Source organism: Mus caroli, chromosome 11, assembly GCF_900094665.2.
Source record: "Mus caroli chromosome 11, CAROLI_EIJ_v1.1, whole genome shotgun sequence".
NCBI classification, from domain to species: Eukaryota; Metazoa; Chordata; class Mammalia; order Rodentia; family Muridae; genus Mus; species Mus caroli.
Genome location: NC_034580.1, coordinates 53897902 through 53921436, shown reverse-complemented (window position 1 = coordinate 53921436; position 23535 = coordinate 53897902). Strand labels below are relative to the sequence as shown.

At 46.5% G+C, this 23535-nt stretch overlaps 1 protein-coding gene across 1 annotated transcript in view; it reads left to right on the top strand.

Annotated features, from left to right (window-relative positions):
• Obscn (obscurin, cytoskeletal calmodulin and titin-interacting RhoGEF) overlaps positions 1-23535 on the top strand; it is a 143937-nt gene that overhangs the window by 31616 nt on the left and 88786 nt on the right. Inside the window, exons 14-20 of the mRNA XM_029483168.1 lie at positions 326-601; positions 3376-3651; positions 6900-7175; positions 12785-13060; positions 17245-17520; positions 21151-21426; positions 22641-22916. Coding sequence (XP_029339028.1) covers positions 326-601; positions 3376-3651; positions 6900-7175; positions 12785-13060; positions 17245-17520; positions 21151-21426; positions 22641-22916 — 1932 coding nt within the window. The remainder of the gene's footprint in view (positions 1-325; positions 602-3375; positions 3652-6899; positions 7176-12784; positions 13061-17244; positions 17521-21150; positions 21427-22640; positions 22917-23535) is intronic.

The window sequence follows — 23535 nt, the reverse complement described above, 5'->3', positions numbered from 1 at the left end:
AGACCTTTGTCGACACTACACAAAGGGAAACGAGCCTGCAGGTCATTTCATGCAGTCGGCATAGCACTGACATGGAGGTCTGACAGGAGCATGGGATGAATGCAGGGACCAAAGAGCCGACTGCTGTGGGCGTCACAGGTAAAATCTGCAGCACAGCATTGGCAGAGACAACTGAGCAGAGCTAGGAAGCCTTACAGTGTGATGAAGGCCATGGTCTTTCATCAAGGTTGAGAAAGTACTGTCCTCCATTGCCCGAGACAGCTCTTTTCCCTGTGGCCTCCCTGACCTAGACAATGTCTCTAACCCTGCGTATCACTGTTCCCAGAGCCCAAGCTGGTGTTTGCCAAGGAGCAGCAGGCACACAGCGAGGTGAAGGCTGAGGCAGGGGCCAGCGCCACCCTGAGCTGCGAGGTGGCCCAGGCCCAGACTGAGGTGACATGGTTCAAGGACGGGAAGAAGCTGAGCTCCAGCTCGAAGGTGCGCATGGAGGCCTCGGGCTGCTCCAGGAGGCTGGTGGTGCAGCAGGCGGGCAAGGCCGATGCTGGGGAGTACAGCTGCGAGGCCGGGGGACAGAAGCTCTCCTTCCACCTGGACGTGGCAGGTGGGTGTTACACAACTAAGTTAGCTTGTGTGGGGGTGTTGGAGGCTGGCTCTGGCTTAGACAGATCCTGGTCTCATTCCCTTTAGGGGTTGACTTTATTATTACCTTTCAGCCATGTGTATATGTGTGTTGGTGTGTGCACATGAGTGCAGGCACTCAATGAGTCCAGCAGAGGGCATCAGATCCCCTGGAGCTGGAGTTTACAGGCAGCCAGGAGTAGTAGCCTAGTTTGGGTGCTTGGGCCCTCTGCAAGAGTATTATGTACTCTTTATTGTCAGGCATCCCTTGCTCTCCCCTCTTCCCACTTCACCCTTCAGCCCCTCTTGCTTCTCATTCTCCCACTTCTGGCTGAGTTCAGGGGATCTAGCAGGAGGGACAGCATCGTCTACAGCTTAGTGCTGTTTCCATAACTGCATTAGGAAATGCACTTCTTGCTGTGGGCAGTGCAGCCTGAACAATCCTCCTCAGATCCCTGGGAGGGGGGCGCCTCTGCAGAGATGCGACAAGGCCCTTGACTGAGTTAGCCAGTTTACTGATGAAGCAGAGAGACCCGTAAGCCGAGAGGCACTTGAGAGTCCCGTGCAGGCACCAGTGGAGGAACATGTTCCCTGTTGCTGTGTCTGTGATTTGGGGCCCTTGGATTTATTTAATCTGCAACTGAGTTTAAGTATTAGCTAAAGCACGTGCTGGAGTATTCCCTTCCTTTTAAACCCACAGAATTTTGTTCTTGACACAGGAGACTGTCCTAAGTGGGCTATGCAGGCTTGTACCTGGGAAGGCATGTTGGTCACATGGAGGTGGACTTGAGGGACAATTCATTGGCTGTTTTCAGGATCTTGTTCACCATGTTTCTTATATATATATATATATATATATATATATATATATATATATATATATGCAAATGGACAGTTATGTCAGATTTCCTGGTTGTCAGTCAGCAAGGCGTGTCTCTCAGAGCTAGCCAACCGAGGGGTCTTAACACTCTCTGTTTTTTCATTCCAAATAGCTGTGTTTAGCTATTCATTTCAGAGCACCTGCCCAGGGCTCCTGATGCTGTGTGGTGCTCAAGTCTCTGTGTGCATCGCTTCTGACCTGTAGCCCGTGGTGGTCCAGATGTTTCTACAGGCTTAGCCAGATCATCTGCATTTTATGATCTAGTTGAGAGCTCTGTAGGGGAATGTTACACATTAAAGTATTTTAATTACTGTTAGTACTATTGCCTGTATGGGCATACGTGCCATGCTGCGTGTCGGGGTCAACTACATGGTCATCTGTCCCCTCCTTCCAGCTTTCTGCAGGTTCTAGGGGTCAAATTCATTTATTTGTCTGGTTTGTAGAGCAAGGGCTTGACTTGCCGAGCCATCTTGCCAGCTTAGCATCTCAGATCCTTAAAGAAAGCGTGAGCATATTTCTCTAGTCTTGTGAGGCTTGGCTACACAACATAGTGACTAGATCCTGGGTCCTCACTGTAGAGATAGAAATAGAAGAGAACAGAGCATTGAGTTCTGAAACACTCATGTGTAAACCCAGTCCTCCCTTTCCTCCAGGTTTTAGACCCAGTGAGAATGGGAGAAAAGACTTTTCATGAGAACTTTTGGATGCTAGAACACATGGAAACAAAGTGTTGTCTGCTAGTTCACATCACACAGGGCAATTCCAGGCGAATCAGAGACACCAGGGTCCCAGCTAAACCACAGTCATGTGGTTTATGGTGGGTGTGGCTTAAAGTCCTCAGGATAGGGAAAGAGTCTTCAGGAAACCAGAGCAGGAGCGGCAGCGCGGGAGACTGATACACTTGGCCACATTACATGGGACACCAGACCCATTAGAAGATGTAGTTGCTATGCTGCTATTGCAAAATAACAGAGGCTGTGTAACTTATAGCTCAGGGACTAATGATTCCACTGCCTGGAAGGTTCAGCTAGAAGATTCTGGGGTCCTAGTGAGGGAACCAGCTCCACAGGATGGCAGAGAAATAGAGGGGGAGCCCTGTTAGGAACAGAAAGGGTCAAACACACAGGCATGGAGGACACTCAGCCCTTGTGAGTGGTACTCCGTTCCTGGAAGACTCGTCCAGTTTCTCCAGATAAGAGAGTGGAGTCTTCATGGTCCAGAAGGTCCACTAATTTTCTGCCTTGTAAAAAGTGACACACAAACCTTTAGGGGTACAAGTCACATCTAACCATTTGTAACTGGACTCAGACCCACAGGTCATACCTACAATGAGAGAGGATAGGTGCTGTAATATATAAACAGATTCCTGAAATGAATATGAAGAAGAAACAGTACTACTGAGAGTAGGGTCTCCCTGCATACCGGCTACACAGAGGAACACAGACACTGATGGCTGGAGACATCAGTGAGACAGACAGCAGAGGCTCACAGATAGCCCAGGAGCTCTCTTTAGCAGGTGCCATGGCTGACAATGACTCAGAGTAGGAAAAGGTATGGCGAGTCAGGATTCTCAGCTCTGTGAGGCATGTCCTACCAAGTCCCGAGGAGACTCTCCATCACCACCGTGGGACTGGTACATGTGTCATGACCCGTTCCGTGGAGGACTGTAATAACCATGTGCCCCCTTGAGCAGTCCCAGCAGTGATGACAGGCTATGTGGATAAACTGGGGTTGTGTGTTGAGGCTCCAGGGGCGTTTCCTGGACACAGTGTATAGAGCCTGGGTGATGCTCTGCTTTCCAGATGCCCCACCCCATCCAATCTTTCCGAATCTAGACAGTGTCTCTGACCCTCTATGTGTATCTTCTCTGTCCCCAGAGCCCAAGCTGGTGTTTGCCAAGGAACAGCAGGCAAACAGCGAGGTGAAGGCAGAGGCAGGGAACAATGCCACACTGAGCTGCGAGGTGGCCCAGGCCCAGACTGAGGTGACATGGTTCAAGGACGGGAAGAAGCTGAGCTCCAGCTCGAAGGTGCGCGTGGAGGCCTCGGGCTGCTCCAGGAGGCTGGTGGTGCAGCAGGCGGGCAAGGCGGATGCTGGGGAGTACAGCTGCGAGGCCGGGGGACAGAAGCTCTCCTTCCACCTGGATGTGGCAGGTCAGTCCTTTGGGACTATCTACATAATATATTCATAATTATTACATCTTTTTGATGTAATGAATTTCTTCCTTCATTAATACATAGTGAACTTTGCCTTTTCTAACTAATTTTGCCTTGAACTCTGTTCAGTGAGATCTGAGTCTAGCTACCCTGCTTGTTTTTGGCTTCCATTTTTTTTTGATCCATCCCCTCTCAAGTCTAAATTTACCAGTAAAGTGTTTTTTTTTTTTTTTTGGTTTTTTTTTTTTTTTTTGTGTGTATGTGTTTTAAACTACAAAGAGTTCAGTATTAAAACAACTAGTGACATATTTAAAAATAGTTTTAGATTTATTTAATTTATTTCATGTGTATGAGCCTTTTGCTTGAGTGTCTGTCTGGGTACCACGTGTGTGCCACTGGAGGCAGGAAGACTTCCGATTCTTATTACTGGAGTTACTGGTGGTTGTGAGCCACCACGTTTGTGCTGGGATCTGAACCTGGGTCCTCTGTGAGAGCATCAGGTGCTCTTAACCCCTGAGCCATCTTTCTAGTCCCTGGATCTTATTTTTTTAATCCAATAGGCGACTCTGTCAGAGAGTGAGGATCATTTCCACTTAGGATTATTATAGAGAGGTGTTTTCTGATTCTTTCAATTTTATTGATTGTTTTCCTGGTTGGTTGTGTTAATTGGATTATTATTCATTCATTTTTTAAAAAAAAAAGATTTATTTTGATTTCATGTGTATGAGTGTTTGCATGCATGTATGTACACTGCACGTATGCAGTGCTCACAGAGGCCATAAGAGGGCGCCAGCTCCCCTGGAACTGGAGTGACAGATAATTGTAAGCTGCCACATGGGTGCTGGAAATTGAACCCCAGTCTTTTACAAGAGCAGCCATTACTCTTAACCTCTGAGTCATCTCGCCAGACTCTTTTTTCTTTTCCCCCTTTCCTGTTTTTGTTAACGAGGTTTTACTCATATTCAGGATTGGTCACAACTGAATCTTTTCCATATCTTTTTTGTTCATCTACTCTTCTCGTGAAATGTATTAATCCCCGTGCTACTGTGATTAAGACTTTTTTCCTCCTCAGAGTTTAGGATTCCCATTAGAGTCTTAAGTAAGTGTTGTCTTGGAGGTCATGAGTTACTTTAGTCTGTTTCTCTTGAACTGTCATTGTTTCTGTTGGTTTTAAGAGATGGCTTTGTTGGAATAGTCCTTTTAGCTGGGAATTCCATTCCACCAGGGCATGGACTAGACCATCCCTTGTTTGCCTAGGGTTGGGGGCTTCTACTGAGATGTCTGAGGTTACTGTAATGGGTTTGCCTTTTCAAAAGTTATTACATTTTTAAGTTGTGTGAGTGAGCACATGGTGCATTCGTGTCGAGGTCAGAGTCAATGTTCTCTTCCAAGCAGGTTCTGGGGCTTGAACTCAGGCTGCCAGGCTTGGCAGCAAGTGCTTTATTTGCTGCCCCATCTCACGGCTCCTCTTACAGCCCTTTCACATTGCTTCTTTGTTTTGTTTTAGGTCCTTATTATACATCTCAGGGAAGACTCTGGCCATGCTTATTTGGGGACTGTAAATACACCATGTGTTCTGATACCCATGTCTCTGTAGCTGGGGAATTTTTAAAAACTATAATTTCATTGAATTCATTTTCTACACCTTTCATTTGTATCTCATCTTTTTCTACCCCATAGATTCATAGGCTTGATCTCTTGATCATATCCCAGAGTTCCTGGATATTGTGGGCATGCTCTTTCTTTCTTTTATTTTTCTTTAAGATTTATTTTACTTATATGAGTACACTGTAGCTGTCTTCAGACACACCAGAGAGGGCAAAAGATCCCATTACAGATTGTTGTGAGCCACCATGTGGTTGCTGGGAATTGAACTCAGGACCTCTGGAAGAGCAGTCAGTGCTCTTAACCACTGAGTCATCTCTCCAGCCCCTTTTTCTTTCCTTTACTGCTGTCTGGCTGCAGCTTTTCCTGGTGTCCTCCACCCATGATAGACTTTCGTATGCTTGATTAGCGTGATCATGGTACTTCCCAGGGCATTTTAGATTTTATCATTGAATTTTCATCTCTCTCTCTCTCTCTCTTTCTCTCTCTCTCTCATGAACACACACACACACACACACACACACACACACGCACACTATTTCAAGATCTTGCTGCCCTTGCTCAGCTTCTCATGCATGCTTGTTGCTGGCTATCTCTTCTGTGTCACAGACTTATTTACATCCTGAGCTGATTCCCTTGCCTTGTCCGTATGCTTGTTTGTCTCCTTGGGCTCACTGGCCAGCTTCACGGGGAGATTAAATCACTTATCTAGCATGTCAGCCATTTTGGTGTCTTTGAACTCAGTCATTGAGGACTTACGGCCTTTTGGAGGTTCTGTTTTCTGTTGCCCTCTTATGCCAAAAATCATCAATTAGTACGAGACTTGAGAATAATTTCTAGACCTCAGGTGATGCAGAGGAAGCGCGCCCATGTCTGCCTGGGAGGTGACAACTTTAGATTTACACCCATGTCAAAAGCATCACCGTAGCAGTCCCGAGTCCCACAAAGTTTGCCAACATGCTTTGTGAAGCATTCTGAAGCGACAGTGAAGAAGATTAACTAAGTGCCACACAGTCAGGAAGACCTCAGGTGATCACTCTTGGTTCAAATGTAGCAATGGACGCTTCTGTCCAAGTGTGAAAATACTGAGCCAAACCACGGTCAAAGATCCACGTGGGGGCACTTGCTATACCAGATGCTGAGATGCTTCGAAATCTAAAGTGAGACCCAAAGCAATAATGAGGTCTAAATAATTAATGGGTGAGCTCAGAACAGAGAATGTATACCTCTCCCCCAACCCCAGGGACTTGTGAGGCACATGGAACACAGGGCAATAAAATCATATTGGATGTCCTCTTTGCCACTGAAGAGCCAAGTGCAGGTGGTTACAGATGTCAAAGTGAAAGTGAAACAGGACTGTAGCAAGTGTTACAGACTTTCTCATGGTTTCAGGGTCAGGCAGATTCCCGAACAGATCCTAAGTGCATCAACCGTAATGGATACCATTGCCTGCAGTGCGGCTAACATGCTGGAGCTGCCCCTGAATTTGTGGCAGGATATGTGGATGAACTGGCTTTTGTCCCAAGAGATGCTGAAGCCAGTGCCAAGCATGGGAGATATTTTCCGATCCAGCCACCCATCCAGACCCCTTCTCTGTGTGGCCTTCCTGACCCTGTGTGTCCTTGTCTAACTGTCCCCAGAGCCCAAGCTGGCGTTTGCCAAGGAGCAGCAGGCACACAGCGAGGTGAAGGCAGAGGCGGGGGCCAGCGCCACACTGAGCTGCGAGGTGGCCCAGGCCCAGACTGAGGTGACATGGTTCAAGGATGGGAAGAAGCTGAGCTCCAGCTCGAAGGTGTGCGTGGAGGCCTCAGGCTGCTCCAGGAGGCTGGTGGTGCAGCAGGCGGGCAAGGCAGATGCTGGGGAGTACAGCTGCGAGGCTGGGGGACAGAAGCTCTCATTCCACCTGGACGTGGCAGGTCAGTGGTTTGAGGGCACTCTTATTGCTCATTTGGATGAGATGACGAATAATCTGAGGACCCTGGTACTGCTGCAGGGGACTTACCCTCCGAGAACCTTAAATCTTTTACATTCTGTTTTCAAATCCATGGCTTGGCTGTGTGAGCAGAAGCTGATGCAACTAAGTCAGGAGAGCTGAGTCCTGGTTGTTACGGGGTAGCATTTATCATCCCCAAACATCCCAGGCGTTCTCTGCATTGCTGTCTGGTACCCAGGGACATCTCTGGCTCCTCTTGGTGTTTAGGATTCGGGTATATGAGATCTGTCTCTCTGGACTCTGTGAGTGTCCAAGTGTCTGCAGGTCCTTCATGCCCTAATCCAGCAAGAACATTCTTGTTCGCAAGAAGCATTTCCATTCAATTTAAATACAACTAGGGACATTTCGATCCCCTAATCATAATTGGATTTTCTTGCAACAAAAGTTGGCTTATGTAGTTTCAGGTACCGGTACCTGACTACTCTTTCCCAATTTCTGAGATGCAAAGGTCTCTGTGTGTCCGGAAGTGTACGCACATCATATTGTGGTGTCTGTGTGTGGCAAGGAAAGGGCAGAGGGCTTGTGGGTGTGCTGCTGTGACAGCAGAGAATTCTCCGTGGGCAGAGTCTTATTTTCTAAAGGCCGGCTAGCAAACAGGTCAGTCTCCCCCCTCATTAGAAATCTTAGATGTGTATTTGTCTTTCCCCACTAAGGAGTTTTTCTTACGTGAGCTCCGGGTGTTACTAGATAACATTTCAAGTATTCCATCGATAGGAAGTGGTTTCTGAGTAAACATACAGACAAAACAAAATAAAGAAAAAAGACAAAAAAAGGAAAAACGCTTTGTATCTTTACTAAGTTTTATTTTTAAAGAATACGAAAAGTTAAAAAAATAAAAACTATGCAGCTATTTTCTTGAAGTTGTATAAAAGCGACATAAAAGGAAGTAGAAAAATTGAAAGGTCATAGTGTCATTTTGAAACATAATTATAAAAATGAGTTTTTTTCAGGGCTGGAGAGCCGTCCCAGAGATTAAGAGCATTGATTGCTTATCTAGAGGTTCTGAGTTCAATTCCCAGCTACCACATAGTGGCTCACAACCATTTGTAAGGGATCTGGCGCCCTCTTTTGGCGTGTGGGCATATATGTACACAATAAATCTAAAGACAAGACAAGACAAGACAAAACAAAACAAACAAACGAAAAAAAAACCCAACCAACCAAACAAAAAACCAAATGTAATTTACCATAGAAAAGGGCCTTAGTACAAGGGCTATGGATAAATCTTGTCAAACACTCTAGAAGGTAATTATTAGTTCTGGTGCTTTCTTGCACACTAAAATGATTCTACTTGACAATAGCGTGCAAGGCATTTTCAAACAGCTAAGAAGATTTAAAATGTTCTCACCACCAGACATAGTAAATAGTTGGGGTAGTAGATATACTAATTACCATGTTTTGATTACAATGTAGACAGGTTATTGAAACATTATTTTGTGCCCTATAATTTATTATTGGTTGATTAAAATGAAAAAAAAAAATAAAAAAGGAACCAGTGAGATGATCCAGAGGGCGAAGGTTCTCACCTCCAAGTCTGATGGTGTGAATTTGATCCCCAGGACCCCGTGAGCCAGTCTTACCTTTTTGAGGCCCTTGGACCTCAGTATCTGCACACCAAGGATCAAACTTCTCTCACACGAGCCTTGGGAAACACACCCCTCCCCAACGCAGCACAGGAGAAACGAGTCATGGACTGTGGTAGTAACAATGCACCATGTGCTTGGAAATAGCTGAAAGAGTACGTTTCAAATGTTTACCCAGAAAAAGTGCACCTGGAAATATATGTTGGTTACTTTTTATTGTCGATTTGATATAACCAAGAGTCTCTTGGGAAGACAGATGACCCAGGACAGACTGGCCATGGCCATGTCTGAGGAATTGTTTTGGTTGGTGATTAAGGTGGGAGGACCCAGTCCACTGTGGGTAGCTGACCTAGGCAAGTGGCCTGGGCTATGTCAAAAAGGGAGAGAATGAGCCTGTACGCAGCATTCCTCCATGGTTTCTGCTCCACTTCCTGTTTGAGCTCCTATCCTGACTCTCCCCAGTGGCGATCAGTATGAGCTGAATAACCCGTTTTCTCCCACGTTGCTTTTGGTCATGGTGTTTATCACAGCAATAGAAAGCAAACCAGAATGTGATGGACATTTTTTCTAGCTTGACTTAACTGTTCCTTGCTGTAACATATATCAAGATGTCACATCGTGCTCCGTAAATGTGTGCGGAAGGTGTCAGACTCAATAGAGGACACCAAGACAGAAGTTGTTCTTTGATGCCTCAGGATTTATGTAACACTATGGACAGACAAACAGAAAACAGTGTGGTGGGTGCTCTGAAGAGAGTTCAGGCTGTACCACCAGAGAGAGCATGGCGGGTGCTCTGAGGAGGAATCGGGATCCACATGGCAGATGGGGAGCCTCTCCTGCCACCTCTTTGAGGATTAGAGGTGTTAGAGCAGGAGTCTGCAGTCAAAGTCAGGAAAGGGCCTGGGGGCAGAGGGCATGGCCACCAACCGCCTCTGATGTAAACTCTCTTCCCTGGGCAGGAAAAGTCTGCGTGTGGAGTCTCTTAGCTAGAGGCTATGCACAGTGTCTCAGCGGGAGTCTGCCAGTGTCTCTGAGAGGGGAAAGGCTGCTCTGGGTACTACAGACGGCCAGAGCAACAGCTGAATTCTAACAGTGCATTAATGTAACACACAGCTCTGATTCTCAGATAAAGTATTAATAAAAACCCCAAATCAACATGTAGAAAACATTTTTAACTGCCTGATGTCTACTGACAACACTGGTGGAAAGTGAAATTCTAAAAGACTTATAACAACACAAAGAGTCTATTTCCAATTCCAAATCTAAAAAGGATGTTGAAGGCTCCCACGAGGAAGAATTGTCACATATTTTCAGAAGATAGTAAGAGTATCAAAGAGATAGAGATCCACAGAAAACCCAAAACCATTCACATCTGATAAAAACTCAAGGGGATGTCTTATTTTGGGGAGTTGAAAGTTAAGATTTGAAAGGCCACTGACAGCCACTGGGGAGGAGTCAAGTGAACCCACAAAGTGGGTGGCCACAGAGGTAGCCACCACAATTTGAGGACAACTGTCTCACCCAAGGGACAGAGCAGGAACTGTGACCAGTCTTGTGAACAAAATAATTGCCTTTTCTTTTATGGGCAGGGGAGATGACTCACTAGGTAAAGCCACTTGCTGCCAAGCCTGACATACTAAGTTCCATCTATCGAAGCCATAGGGTAGAGAGGAATGTGCGTGTTCTCTGACCTTCACACACACACACACACACACACACACACGCACGCACGCACGCACGCACGCACGCACGCACGCACGCGCACACTGTGGAGTGTGCATGCACTCACACAGATATATACAATAAGGGAAATGTTAAAAGTTATGTTTGGCTTAGAGAGATGGCTCAGAGGTTAAGGGTGCTGACTGCTCTTCTAGAAATCAAGCCAGCATGTCAGGTCAACCTATTATGGGTATCAAGGACAGTTTGTGAAACACAATACTGACAGGCTGACCTCAGGGTTATGCCCACAAGATCATTCCCTGTGAGGGAACTCCCAGCCCAGGACCCGCAGTCCTGAATACTAGCAAGTGAGCATTCAGCCTGACCTTATCTGACTGACAGAAAACGGAAATTATCTCAAAAAAGGGATAAAACTTAGCAATGTGAATTAAAAAAGAATTATTCGACAAAATTTATTACCAGTCATGTCATAAAATTTGTAACAAATGTCATTAAATAAGCTCTTTCTTGGCTTGGCAAGCAGCCCTGTATGCAAATTGAGGACAGAATTACTTCCCTCCAAGATCAGGAACAGCTCAAAGAGGCCAGCTGTCACCGCATCCTATAGCGTAACTAGGAAAGACATCCAACAAAAGGCACAAAGGTCAGGGAAAAAACACCCCAACAGATTCATGAATGAATGAATGATAAGATTTCTTCAAAAGATACATGAGTGGAGAAAGAATCCTGCATACAAAGACCATTCTTCACTATATAGTAGCAGTGAGCATCTTGAAAAATGAGTTTAAAAGCTGTAAAGTGCTGGGCAGTGGTGGTGCACGCTTTTAATCCCAGCACTTGGGAGGCAGAGGCAGGCGGATTTCTGAGTTCGAGGCCAGCCTGGTCTACAGAGTGAGTTCCAGGACAGCCAGGGCTACACAGAGAAACCCTGTCTCAAAGAAAAACAAACAAAACCAAAAACAAAACAAAACAAAAAGCTTTAAAGTATCTTCAAAGGTGCAATATTTATAATGCCAAGTCTGGCACCAAGCGTGGAGAGACTCAGTGTGGTAGATCACTAAATATTCTTGAGAGACGTCAGACTCTACAGTTAGAAATGAAATGAGTTTTGCAGGTGTCCAGTTGCCATCACCACGGGATCATTGCTGTGGAGTGGGTTGAAAATGACACTTCTCAGGCCAGCTGCAGCCAGCACAGCTAGGAGGAAACCTGGTGGTAAACATTTGTTGTTAGGTACAAGACCACCACAGAGGTATTGTGTGTCTTTAGTAAGACAGAATAGCAAGGCTGGAGAGATGGTTGGGAGACTGGCTGCTCTTCCAAGGACCCACATTCAGTTCCTAGCACCCATATGGCAGCTCACAATTAGCTGAAACGCCAGTCTGGGAGTGGTATATGGTGCCCTCTTCTGGCCTCTGTGTGTAATGCATGCATGTGGTGCCCAGACTTTCATGCAGGCAAAAAAAAAAAAAAAAAAAAAAAAAAAAAAGGACAGGATCACAGCCAATCTAGTTATGCAATTTATTTGTGAGTCTAGAATTTAGTCCAGGGATGTCTCTGTCCCAGAACATGGGCAGTTACGTTTACAGCCAGAGAAGAGGCAGTGGTCTATAGAAAAGGGAAACAAGGTAGAGACAGTGTTTGTTTTCAGCTGGTATCTCTCTTGCCTGAGCATATTTAGGGACTTGAGAACTTGTCACGAGAGTAACTTATAGTCTGATCACTTCAAGATAAATTAGAGTTGGACAAAAAAAAAAAAAAAACCAACCCGACTCTAGACCAAATCTAATCCAAGACAACAGATTCTCAGTGCCGGAATGGCTAACAGGTAATAAGCATACATAGGCATTCAGAAGGAGTGTGTCTTAGTCACTGTTCTATTGCTGCGAAGAGACACCATAACCAAGGCCACTGATAAAAGAAAGCGTTTAATTTGGAGGCTCACAGTCCCAGAGGATTAGTTTATGGTCACCATGGAGGGAGCACAGCAGCAGACAGACAGACAGCCATGTGGCTGAAGCAGTAGCTGGGAGCTTACATCTGACGCATCAGCACAGGGCAGAGGGCTGACTGGAAATGGTGGGGTTCTTGAAACCTCACAGATCTATTGTGGTTTTGTGCTGAGAGAGACTGTGGCTTCTCCGGGGATCAGCCAGTGAAAAACCTAGACGGTGCCCCACCCTGCCACTGCACTGTCCAGCACTTTCACTGGTGTGGACTTCCTAATCAGTGATATATCTGACCTTGTGCATCTGTCTGTCCCCAGAGCCTAAGCTGGCGTTTGCCAAGGAGCAGCAGGCACACAGCGAGGTGAAGGCTGAGGCGGGGGCCAGTGCCACGCTGAGCTGCGAGGTGGCCCAGGCCCAGACTGAAGTGACATGGTTCAAGGATGGGAAGAAGCTGAGCTCCAGCTCGAAGGTGCGCATGGAGGCCTCAGGCTGCTCCAGGAGGCTGGTGGTGCAGCAGGCGGGCAAGGCGGATGCTGGGGAGTACAGCTGCGAGGCCGGAGGACAGAAGCTCTCCTTCCGCCTGGACGTCACAGGTGGGTGTTGAGGCACTAGGTTGGCCTTGTGAGGGTTCAGTGACTGACTCATGGCCAGGGCTGACTCTGCACGCCTCTGTTTCATGTTATCGCTTCAGGCCTCTCCTCTTTCTATCGCTATGTTTAGTCCAGCATTGAGCAGGACAGGGTCTGGCAAAGGTGTCCCAGGAAGGTCCTTTCCTTCCTGTGTGTCTGGAGAGATGTCTCCCGGGTTGGGGAGTTTCATCCTTGTCATGATTTTGTTCCTTCCCAGAGCCTTCTGAATGCTCCCTGGGTCCATCCTTTTGACCTGATGACATATCTTTACTTGTTCTCTGTATCCCGGCTGCTCTGGACTGGGCTGGGTTCCCACGAGCACCTGAGAGCGTGCTCTCTCTTCAGAGTGACTTCAGTGTCTCTGAATGTGACGAGGGGAAGTCTTACCTCCTAATTGTAGCCAGTCATCCCCGGCTCGGGCTTTAGTCACCCAGGGTTGGTGTCTGGGCATCCCTTTCCCTTTCTCACAGAGTCCTCTGAGCATACCAGTGTGGCAGGGCCAGCATCCATGTTTCAAGGCAGTGCCATGCAGAGGACCAGCAGCAAGGCCCCGTGATACATACCTCTGAGCTCCGGCTCTCCCTGCACAGATAATCAGATTTTCTTTTACCTCAGCCAGAACCTTATGCACTGATTATATGTCTCAGGATTTTGTTTTATACATTTAGAAATTTTAAAGGTTATGTAGCTCATTCTACAAATGACAGTTCCTATTAGGAAACTGGCTTTGTTCCACAATATTCTACAATATCCCCCTGATTGTCTAGAAATTCAGGCCCCTGTCTTTCCATGCTGGGGCCACACAGAGATCCGTGAGCTGAAGCTGACATTACTCTCCTTTGTGAGAAGCATTTAGCCCTGAGACCTAGTGAGGGCTCAGCAGTTAAGGACATTGCCACCAAGTTCTCTGAGTTCAATACCCCCAGTCCACCTAGGGGAAGGCAAGAGGGGGTTGCCATAATCAGTCCTTGGACCTACACACACACACCATAGCATGTTCCATATTTTTAAAAAATGTTATGAAAGAAAGGTTTAGCCTGAAGAGGGTGGCTTGAAATCCCTCTGAGGCACAAGTGCATGGCAGTTTGGGATGGCTTCCCATGACACGATTTGTTGGTGGGAGGACCAAATAGAGGGTCCCGGTTGACAAATGAAGTGAGGGAGTGTGGCACGATTTATGCAGGCAAATTTTGAAGGGTTTCTTTAGACCTGTAAATTCCTTAGAAATGTTATCAGAATGGATACAAGAAAAAACAGGGAATCAGAATAGCCAAATAGCCCTTTATATCGATAAACATGAGTTTAAAAAGTGTTATAAGAGAGGGGATGGGGAGATTGCTCAGCTGTTAGGAGCACACACTACACTTGTGGTGGACCTGAGTTAAAATCCTGACACCCATGTCAGGTCACACTGCCTGGATCTCTAGCTCTAGAGGGTCTAACTTCTCTGACTCTGAGCACCTGCAGACACACACACATACACACACACCTGTGCGTACTCCCCTCATACACATACACACATATGCATATACACTTACACATGCACACAAACTCATACATATACACATTTACACACTCATGCATAACACTCTTACACACACTCATACATGCATACACACATATACACAAACCCACACAACACACTTATACATAAACACCCACCCACACACATGCACACACAAATACACCCAGACACACATTTACATATGTACACACATAAATTCATTCACACACAAATATTCACACACACATACACACACACATACATACATACATACATACACACATGCATACATACACACACATACACACATACATACACACATACATACATACACACATACATACATACATACACACACATACATACATACACACACATACATACATACATACATATGCACACACACTCAAGTTTTAAAAAATATTGTAGGAGAAGAGTTAAGTTCAGTAGCCCGTAGATAAATTGTTAAAACTATATTGGAAACAAATAATTTTGTGTAATGGTCATTCCTCTACAATTCAAAGGGACACACACACTTTCTAACTCACTTTATGTAGATAGTACAATATCGATACCAAAATGACATGCATTATTAAAGACTGAAAGCACAAGCCAATCTCTCATGGATGCTGAAATAATCTATACAAAACTTTGACAAACTGGGGCAGTGTGCTAAGAGCTGAGTACACTGGGGCAATGCTAATCGAAGAATGCAAGGTTGGTTTAATATTAGAATGTGAAAGCCAATAAAGTCTATGACATTAGGAGAATTAGGGCTGGAGGGATGGCTCTGTGGTTAAGAGTGCTACCTGCTCTTGCAGCGGACCTGAGTTCAATTCCCAGCACCCACATCCTCCTGCAACTCCAGCCCTAAGTTGGATCCATTGCACTGGCACTCACGTGCATAGACACAGAGACACAGACAGACATAGATGTGCACGCACACACACACACACACACACACAAACACACACACACACACACACAGAGGCACAGACAGACATAGATGTACACACACACACACAATCAATCAAACATAAAATAAATATAGTTTAAAATGTTTTAAAAAGCAGCTAGGTTTAGGAACACATATTTAGTCTTAGCACTTGGAGGGAAGGGGCAGAGTTGGAAGGATCTCTGTGAGTTTAAAACTAACCTGTCTAAAAATTATGTTCCAGGGCAGGCAGGGCTAGAGAGTGAAACCTGGTCTCATTTTTTAAAAAAACATTATATCTGGAAGATATAAAAATCTAACATCTACTTATATTAAAAACAAATGCTTGTGTTAGGGATGTGGCTCTATGATGCAGCACTTTACACAGCATCCCTAAAACCCTGGAGATAGAAAAAAAATCTCTTGAGCTAGTCCTAAAAAGACTTCCTAAATTTCACATGGAGTGCTGTAGAGGGCAGCGGTGTCATGCCAAACACAAAGCCATGATCTCTTTCTCTTTCAGTGAAGAGTGCAGAGCAGCTTAGTGCACACAAAGGGAGATGTCCCAGATTGTATGATTACCATTTCTGTATTGATAAACCAGGGGGAAAAGGTTGAAAAAGATATCATAAAAGAATTATGATAGCCGAACTGTATATGGTAGCACACACCTTTAATCCCAGTACTTGGAAGGCAGAGGCAAGTGAATCTCTGTGAGTTCAAGGCCAGCCTGGTCTACAGAGGGAGTTCCAGGACAGCCAGCTGTCTCAAAATACAAACAAAACAAAACAAAACAAAACAAAACAAAACAAAACAAAGCACTCCCAAATCCAACTCCTCCAAACAAACAAACAAACAAAGAGACAAACAAACAAACAAACAAACAACAAAAAAAGAAGAACAACAGAAGAATTGCCATACTATCCCAAGTGTGAAGCTCTTAATTCAGTGACTAATGAAACACATTTAGGGTTCTGAGGGGGGACCTCCTTCAGGGAGACAAGGAGAGCAATGACAAGGGTGTAGGTTGATGGTGAGCCAGACACCGAAACTCCAGAGATCCATTGCTGGTAACTGTCTAAGAGATGATCCTTTGAATGTGTGAGCCCAAATCTAAGGAAAGAACGTAAGGGCACTTCATCTACCAGACGCTAAGATTTATTTGTATTCTATTTTTTTAAAAGATTTATTTTATTAATATATGTAAGTATACTGTAGCTGTCTTCAGACACTCCAGAAGAGGGAGTCAGATCTTGTTGTGGATGGTTGTGAGCCACCATGTGGTTGCTGGGAATTGAACTCTGGACCTTCGGAAGAGCAGTCGGGTGCTCTTACCCACTGAGCCATCTCACCAGCCCCCTGTATTCTATTTTTATTGATGGCCCAGGCCACCTCTTCACCATAGCAGCAGATGAGACTCAAAGGAAGCCTTATATAGCCTTGGAGGAGATCCTCCATCGTCACGAGCATCCTGACCTACAGGCCCCCTTTGCAGGAGCCTTGTGCAGACTCTTGTCATGGGATCCCTCTGCCACAGCGATGGGTGTGAGCTGGGCTTTTATGCTGAGAGGTGCTCAGGCTTTGGGCACAGTGAGGGCAGCGTCTTGAGGGTGGTTTGTTCTCCAGCTGCCCGATCCAGAGCTTCTCTCCCCATGTTACCCTCCTGAGCTACACAGTGTCTCTAACCTTGGAATCCCCATCTGTCCCCAGAGCCCAAGCTGATGTTTGCCAAGGAGCAGCAGGCACACAGCGAGGTGAAGGCAGAGGCGGGGAACAGCGCCACCCTGAGCTGCGAGGTGGCCCAGGCCCAGACTGAGGTGACATGGTTTAAGGACGGGAAGAAGCTGAGCTCCAGCTCAAAGGTGCGCGTGGAGGCCTCGGGCTGCTCCAGGAGGCTGGTGGTGCAGCAGGCGGGCAAGGCGGATGCTGGGGAGTACAGCTGCGAGGCCGGGGGACAGAAGCTCTCCTTCCACCTGGACGTGGCAGGTTGGTATTAAGGCATTATGTTGGCCTTGTGAGGGTTCAGTGACTGGCTCATACCTGTGACTGACCTTACGTTCCTTCTCTTTGGCTTTGTCTGTTATACATTGTCCCTTCATGTTTCCCCTCTCATCCCCTGTGGTGAGCCTGTGATCAGTGACAGGGAGGTGCTACCCTGTGTGGAACTGTCCACATGTGTATTTTGTGGCAGTGTCTGTGGAGAGGAACCAAGAACGTAAGGCGGTCCAGCGACACACGTCTGTGAGCCGTGGAGGTCTCTCCTTGAAGCAAATCTTTCTTATTTTCCTCTCCCAGAGCATCCTTTGACACCTCTTAAGGTTTTAATGAGTGCATCTAGGTTTGAGAATAACTGTGAGGCTCGTGCCACATCTGGAGTATGGGGGATGACGTGTTTCAGAACAGCACCATTGGGAAAGCAAGCTACACCCACTGTGTCTGTGTGTCCCTTCAGTAGCCTGTCCTTCCCTGCCCTGGCTGCTGCGTGGCCTGTGGGCTGACACTGCTCTCCATTCAGAGTTCAGAGACTTTAAGTATTGCAGGGGGAGGGGGTATGCTTCCCCGTCCTCTGAGGTGAGTTTGCAACAGTATTGTATAAAAGGGCCAAATGAAAGACCCACGGAGAATCTTTTTGATAAATGATCTGAAAGGACTATGACTATCAACGTATGGAGGTAAGTTCCAAGAGTTCCACTAAACTGGCCAATTCCTGAAAAATGACTATGAGTCTTATTGAAAAAAGTCCTAGGAATTCAACCAGTCCTGTAACCTTTTATTTTATATTTATTGTGATTTTAGTATGTTATATGTTGTGTTGTGTGTATATATGGCATATGTGTGTGTGTGTGTGTGTGTGTGCATGTTCATGTGTGAGTGTGGGTGTGCACGTGCCATAGTGCATGTGCAGAGGGCAACCTCAGGCTTAGGTCTTCTTTGAGGCAGATTCTTTTGTAGTTCATTACTGTGTAGGCAAGGCTAGCTGACCCAAAGCTTCCCAAGATTCTCCTGTCTTTCTCCCATCTTAATGTAGGAACACGGAGGTTTAGCCACGGAGTCCTCTCACCCAGTGCACTGTTATAACTTCTAAAAAATTTATTATCTGACTTTTAAAATTATTATTTATTATATGTATATGAGTACACTGTGACTATCTTCAGACACATCAGAAGAGGGCATCAGATCCCATTACAGATGGTTGTGAGCCACGCTGGGAATTGAGCTCAGGACCTCTGGAAGAGCATTCAGTGCTCTTAACCACTGAGCCATCTCTCCAACCTTCTTCTATAACTTTTTAAAGACATGAAACCTTAAAGAAAATGGGGAGGGCCATAGGAAATAGTCCAGTTCAGTGAACTATGAGTAAATTGTACAAAATATTCTAGAAAGAAGCTATTGTGTGGTCACAGTGATTCTTTTAGAAAACAAAAAGGCAACGGATTCTGCCAGCCTGCTTTATGTTGATAATATAGTGCGGATACTAAAACAACATTGTTAAAACCTGAGACCAACATTCGCTTACGCACACTGAAGACCATGCATAGACACAGTTTTGGCAAAGTAAACAGAGCGTTATGCTAGGCCCTTAGCATGAAGGGATGAGGGTTCTAATCCAGCAAAGCAAGGTTTGGCTTAACATTAGAATGTGAAAATTAATATGACGGTTTGGTTAAAAAAGGGGAAAAAATCTTGTGCACTTAATAAAGGCAGAACAAAATACTTGATAATATTTTACATCGTCTATCAAAGACAAAGTTTAGTGTGTACTCACATAGAACATTTTTTTGGTGGAGGTGTGGCTCTGTGACAGAGCCTGACCTTGCAGTCCTCAGACCTTTGCCCCTCAAAAACAAAACAAAACAAAACAAAACAAAACAAAACAAAAAAACCAAACCCTGTTAAAGTAGGAATAAAATCCTAATTCCCCTGAAGGGCGCTTCTCAGAGTAGCAGACACCATGAGAGCCCCAGTCCTGTAAGATTTCTCTCCAGCGAAGATTTCTAAGGGCCTGATTGTAACAATGCATATCCAACATGAAACACCCAAGAAGAGCACAAATTAAGAAATGCATTTATCTTAAAGGAAGATGTTGCAGGCAATAAGGTGCCCAGTGGCCCAGGACAACTCAGAACTGCAGGAACACCTTGTGCTGTGGTTTTGGTTCCGTGTCTACTGAAGCATGTTTAGCCCTTTGAGGGGAACTTCTTTTAGGGAGAAATAGGAACAGAGCAGGGGTGTGATAACCTAGTTACGCTTATTCTTTTCTTTTTTTAAAAGATTTATTTTTATTTTATGTGCATGGGTGTTTTGCCTGAATGAATGAATGCTTCTTGCACTACGTGTGTTCAATGCCTGATGAAGCCAGAAGAGGGCTCTGTATTCGCTGGAACTGGAGTTACAGAGAGTTATTAGCTGCCATGTGGGTGCTGGGAATCGAACCTGGATCCTCTGGAAGAGCAGCCAGTGCTCCTAACACCGGGGCCAGCTCTCCAGACCAAGAGAGGTATTTGTTCTTGATGACTTTCAAAGTGAAGATCTTTTGGTGGTGTGAAAACTGATTAAGTTGATTTCAAGGCCCAAGTGGAGTCACAGGAGTCTTGAAAGACTGTTTCATCTATGAGATGTCCAGGTCCAGGGTTACTCTGATGCTGCCATCCTGGAGACGGCCGAACGTCAATATAGGTGTGGGTGACTGATCCAGAAATGGACCAGGGAGCCTGACAACAGACCCAAGGGTAGCCAGGCTGCCACCCTTCCTTTTTGTGTGTTTTTACCGTGGCCCTGACCAGGAGGGCTGTTAGGCAATAGCGAGGAGATCACAGAGCCATCCTTATAATGGATGTGTTTCTCTCTCACAAGGACACCAATGAACCCAGCTGCAGCAGACTCAGTATGAAGGGTGACAGGCTCTGAGTAGAACTGTGAGATCTACAAGACTCCAGGATAGAATTACAGGATATAAACGCGCCAGGCATAAAGGGCAGGGACACTTTCACTTCTGCTGAAACATTGTGTCTGTGCGGCCTATGAGATGCCTATATGTCATCAAAGACACAACTGAAAGGGAAAACAAAGGCTCATGGCTGACAGGAAGGCACTCATTCTCGTAATGAGAACCTTAAGGAGAAAGGCCGTGGTAAGCACGAAAAGACAGACGTGAAAATGGCTGACAATGGTATTGATCACTACATAATTGTTACACCAAGAGGACCAAGCACTAAAGGCCAAAACTGCCCCTCCCTGGTGAGGTATCAGGACAAGGTCTAACTGCCCAGACCCTTCCTGATACAGCAGCTTACAGTGCTCAGAGCAGGTAAAGGCATGAAGTGTCAGGGACCCTCATCCCTGGTGATGATGTTCCTTGATTGTCCCATTTCCCATTGTCACGGGGGTCGGGGGCGGAGCAACAGACGCTCTGTCACATGCCCTTCTGCACTGTAAGTGTCCTATGTGGGTGATCTGATTTTGTACTGAGAGGCCTTGGGGCTTCTCCTGGGCATAGCCAGAGCAGAGCCTATAGGAAGTTCTGTCCTCCAGCCAACCGTTCAATTCAAATGTTTCCCCATGTGGCCTTCTTGACCTAGACAGTGTCTCTGACTCTGTGCCTCTGTTTGTCTCCAGAGCCCAAGCTGGTGTTTGCCAAGGAGCAGCAGGCACACAGCGAGGTGAAGGCAGAGGTGGGGAACAGTGCCACCCTGAGCTGCGAGGTGGCCCAGGCCCAGACTGAGGTGACATGGTTCAAGGACGGGAAGAAGCTGAGCTCCAGCTCGAAGGTGCGCGTGGAGGCCTCAGGCTGCTCCAGGAGGCTGGTGGTGCAGCAGGCGGGCAAGGCAGATGCTGGGGAGTACAGCTGCGAGGCCGGGGGACAGAAGCTCTCCTTCCACCTGGACGTGGCAGGTGGGTGTTGAGATACTGAGCCTTGTGTGGAAGTGATGACTAGCTCATGTCCATGGCTGACTCTGCGCCTCTGTTGAGTTTGGTCTCTTTACTTCTCTGTACTTTAGGCTCATGGTGAGCCAAGACCGACCATGGCTGGCCCTTTGGTCTTTCCATTACACATTATCTCTTCACACCATCCCCCTTTCATCCCCATGTTTAGATCAGTGTGGAGCCGTACATTGAATGGCAAGGGTGTCCCGGGAAGATCCTTTCCTTCCTGTATGTCTGGAGCGTTGCTCCCATGTTGGGGAGTTTCCTCTTTGTTAGTTTTTGTTTCTGACTAGAACCTTCCTAATGTTCCTGTCTCCATCTTAGTGGTACTTGCCAAAGAACAGCAGGCTCGTCACCTGACCGCATCAGACTTTACTGTGGGGGGAAAACTAGCTCTGAGCAGACGCAATGGATTATTTAAGATCTCAGAATAAACTGGGTGGTGGTGTCGCATGTCTTTAATCCCAGCTCTTAGGAAGCAGAGGCAGGTGGATCTCTATGAGTCTGAGGCCACCCTTGTCTACAGAGCGAGTTCTAGGACATCCAGGGCTACACAGAGAAACTCCAAAAAAACCAAAAAAGAAAGAGAGAAAAATCTTACAATAAGATTAAATAAGTTATAAATCCACTCAACACAAATAGAAGTCAAATTTTCATCTCATATGAAACTTTACATTAGTGTACCTTCCATCTGACACATGGCAGATGGGGAAGACACTTTGAACACTGTAGGCACAGCCTTAGTATGTGATTCTATAAAGAACACCTAAAACTATGAATGGGATAGAGATGCACTATCAGCCATGGAGTAAATGTCACATCCCGGAAGATCGAGCACTAGCGGCCAGAGCTGGGAATGATTCTCCACTTGGTGAGGCAGGAACACGAGGTAGAACCAGAGAGAGTTGAGGCTACATCCTTAACACCGTAGCTCGTGATTCTCAGAGCAGGCAAGGGTATGGAGCATCAGGAACTCTCTGCACTGATGGGAATGTATGTACCTTGCACAGTCCTGGGGATACACACCCTTGTCACTGTAGGGCAGATGTGTCCCTTAAGTACATCAGGTACAGAGCCTGGAGGACGCTCTGTCCTGTGGCCACCACATCCAATCCCTTCCCCCACATGGCCTTTCTGATCTAGACACTTCTCTCACCCTGTGTGTCCCCACCTGTCTCTAGACACCAGGCTGATGTTTGCCAAGGAGCAGCAGGCACACAGCGAAGTGAAGGCTGAGGCGGGGGCCAGTGCCACACTGAGCTGTGAGGTGGCCCAGGCCCAGACTGAGGTGATATGGTTCAAGGATGGGAAGAAGCTGAGCTCCAGCTCAAAGGTGCGCGTGGAGGCCTCGGGCTGCTCCAGGAGGCTGGTGGTGCAGCAGGCAGGCAAGGCGGATGCTGGGGAGTACAGCTGCGAGGCCGGGGGACAGAAACTCTCCTTCCGCCTGGACGTCGCAGGTGGGTGTCATTGTGTTCAGGGCAGAGATACAGCTGAACACTCAGAAGCACATGGGTTTCTTGTCTGCTTTACAACTCAGTCTCTGTCCCTTTTATTCCTCTACTGTCTCCTGAACTCTGAGAACAGAGCCTCTTTCTCACACACTCCTGATGGCTCCCAACATTTCCTTTCCCTGTTCACTTCCACTGCCTTCCTTGTCAATGGTTCTGTTGGGCTGGCTTCTTAAGGTGCAAGAGCTATTATCTCTCAAGTTCTGGGGGAAAGGCCCAGTTCTTTGTCCCTGTGGGCTGTGAGTGTCCTGGCCCAAGGCTCAGAGCCTGCTCTTCCTGTTGCCGGTCCATGGCCCTATTGTAGCCCCGGAGTCCTGGTAGTTCAGTAGTAGGTTGGTCCTGTGTGATGGTCCCAGCTTAGAAGCCTGTTTTGGCTTGCTGCTGGGCCAGGATGACCTGCCTCTGTCTTGTCCCCTCCCCTGCTCTCTCAGCACACCTCCTTCCATCCCCTCTAAACCCGTTCATGTTGAATGTGGTGCCCGGATTGTTATTGTTACCTGGTAACTATGGTCATCTACCTGACAGACATTTGGTTTATTCTTTGAGGGCATCAAGTCCATTATGGGAG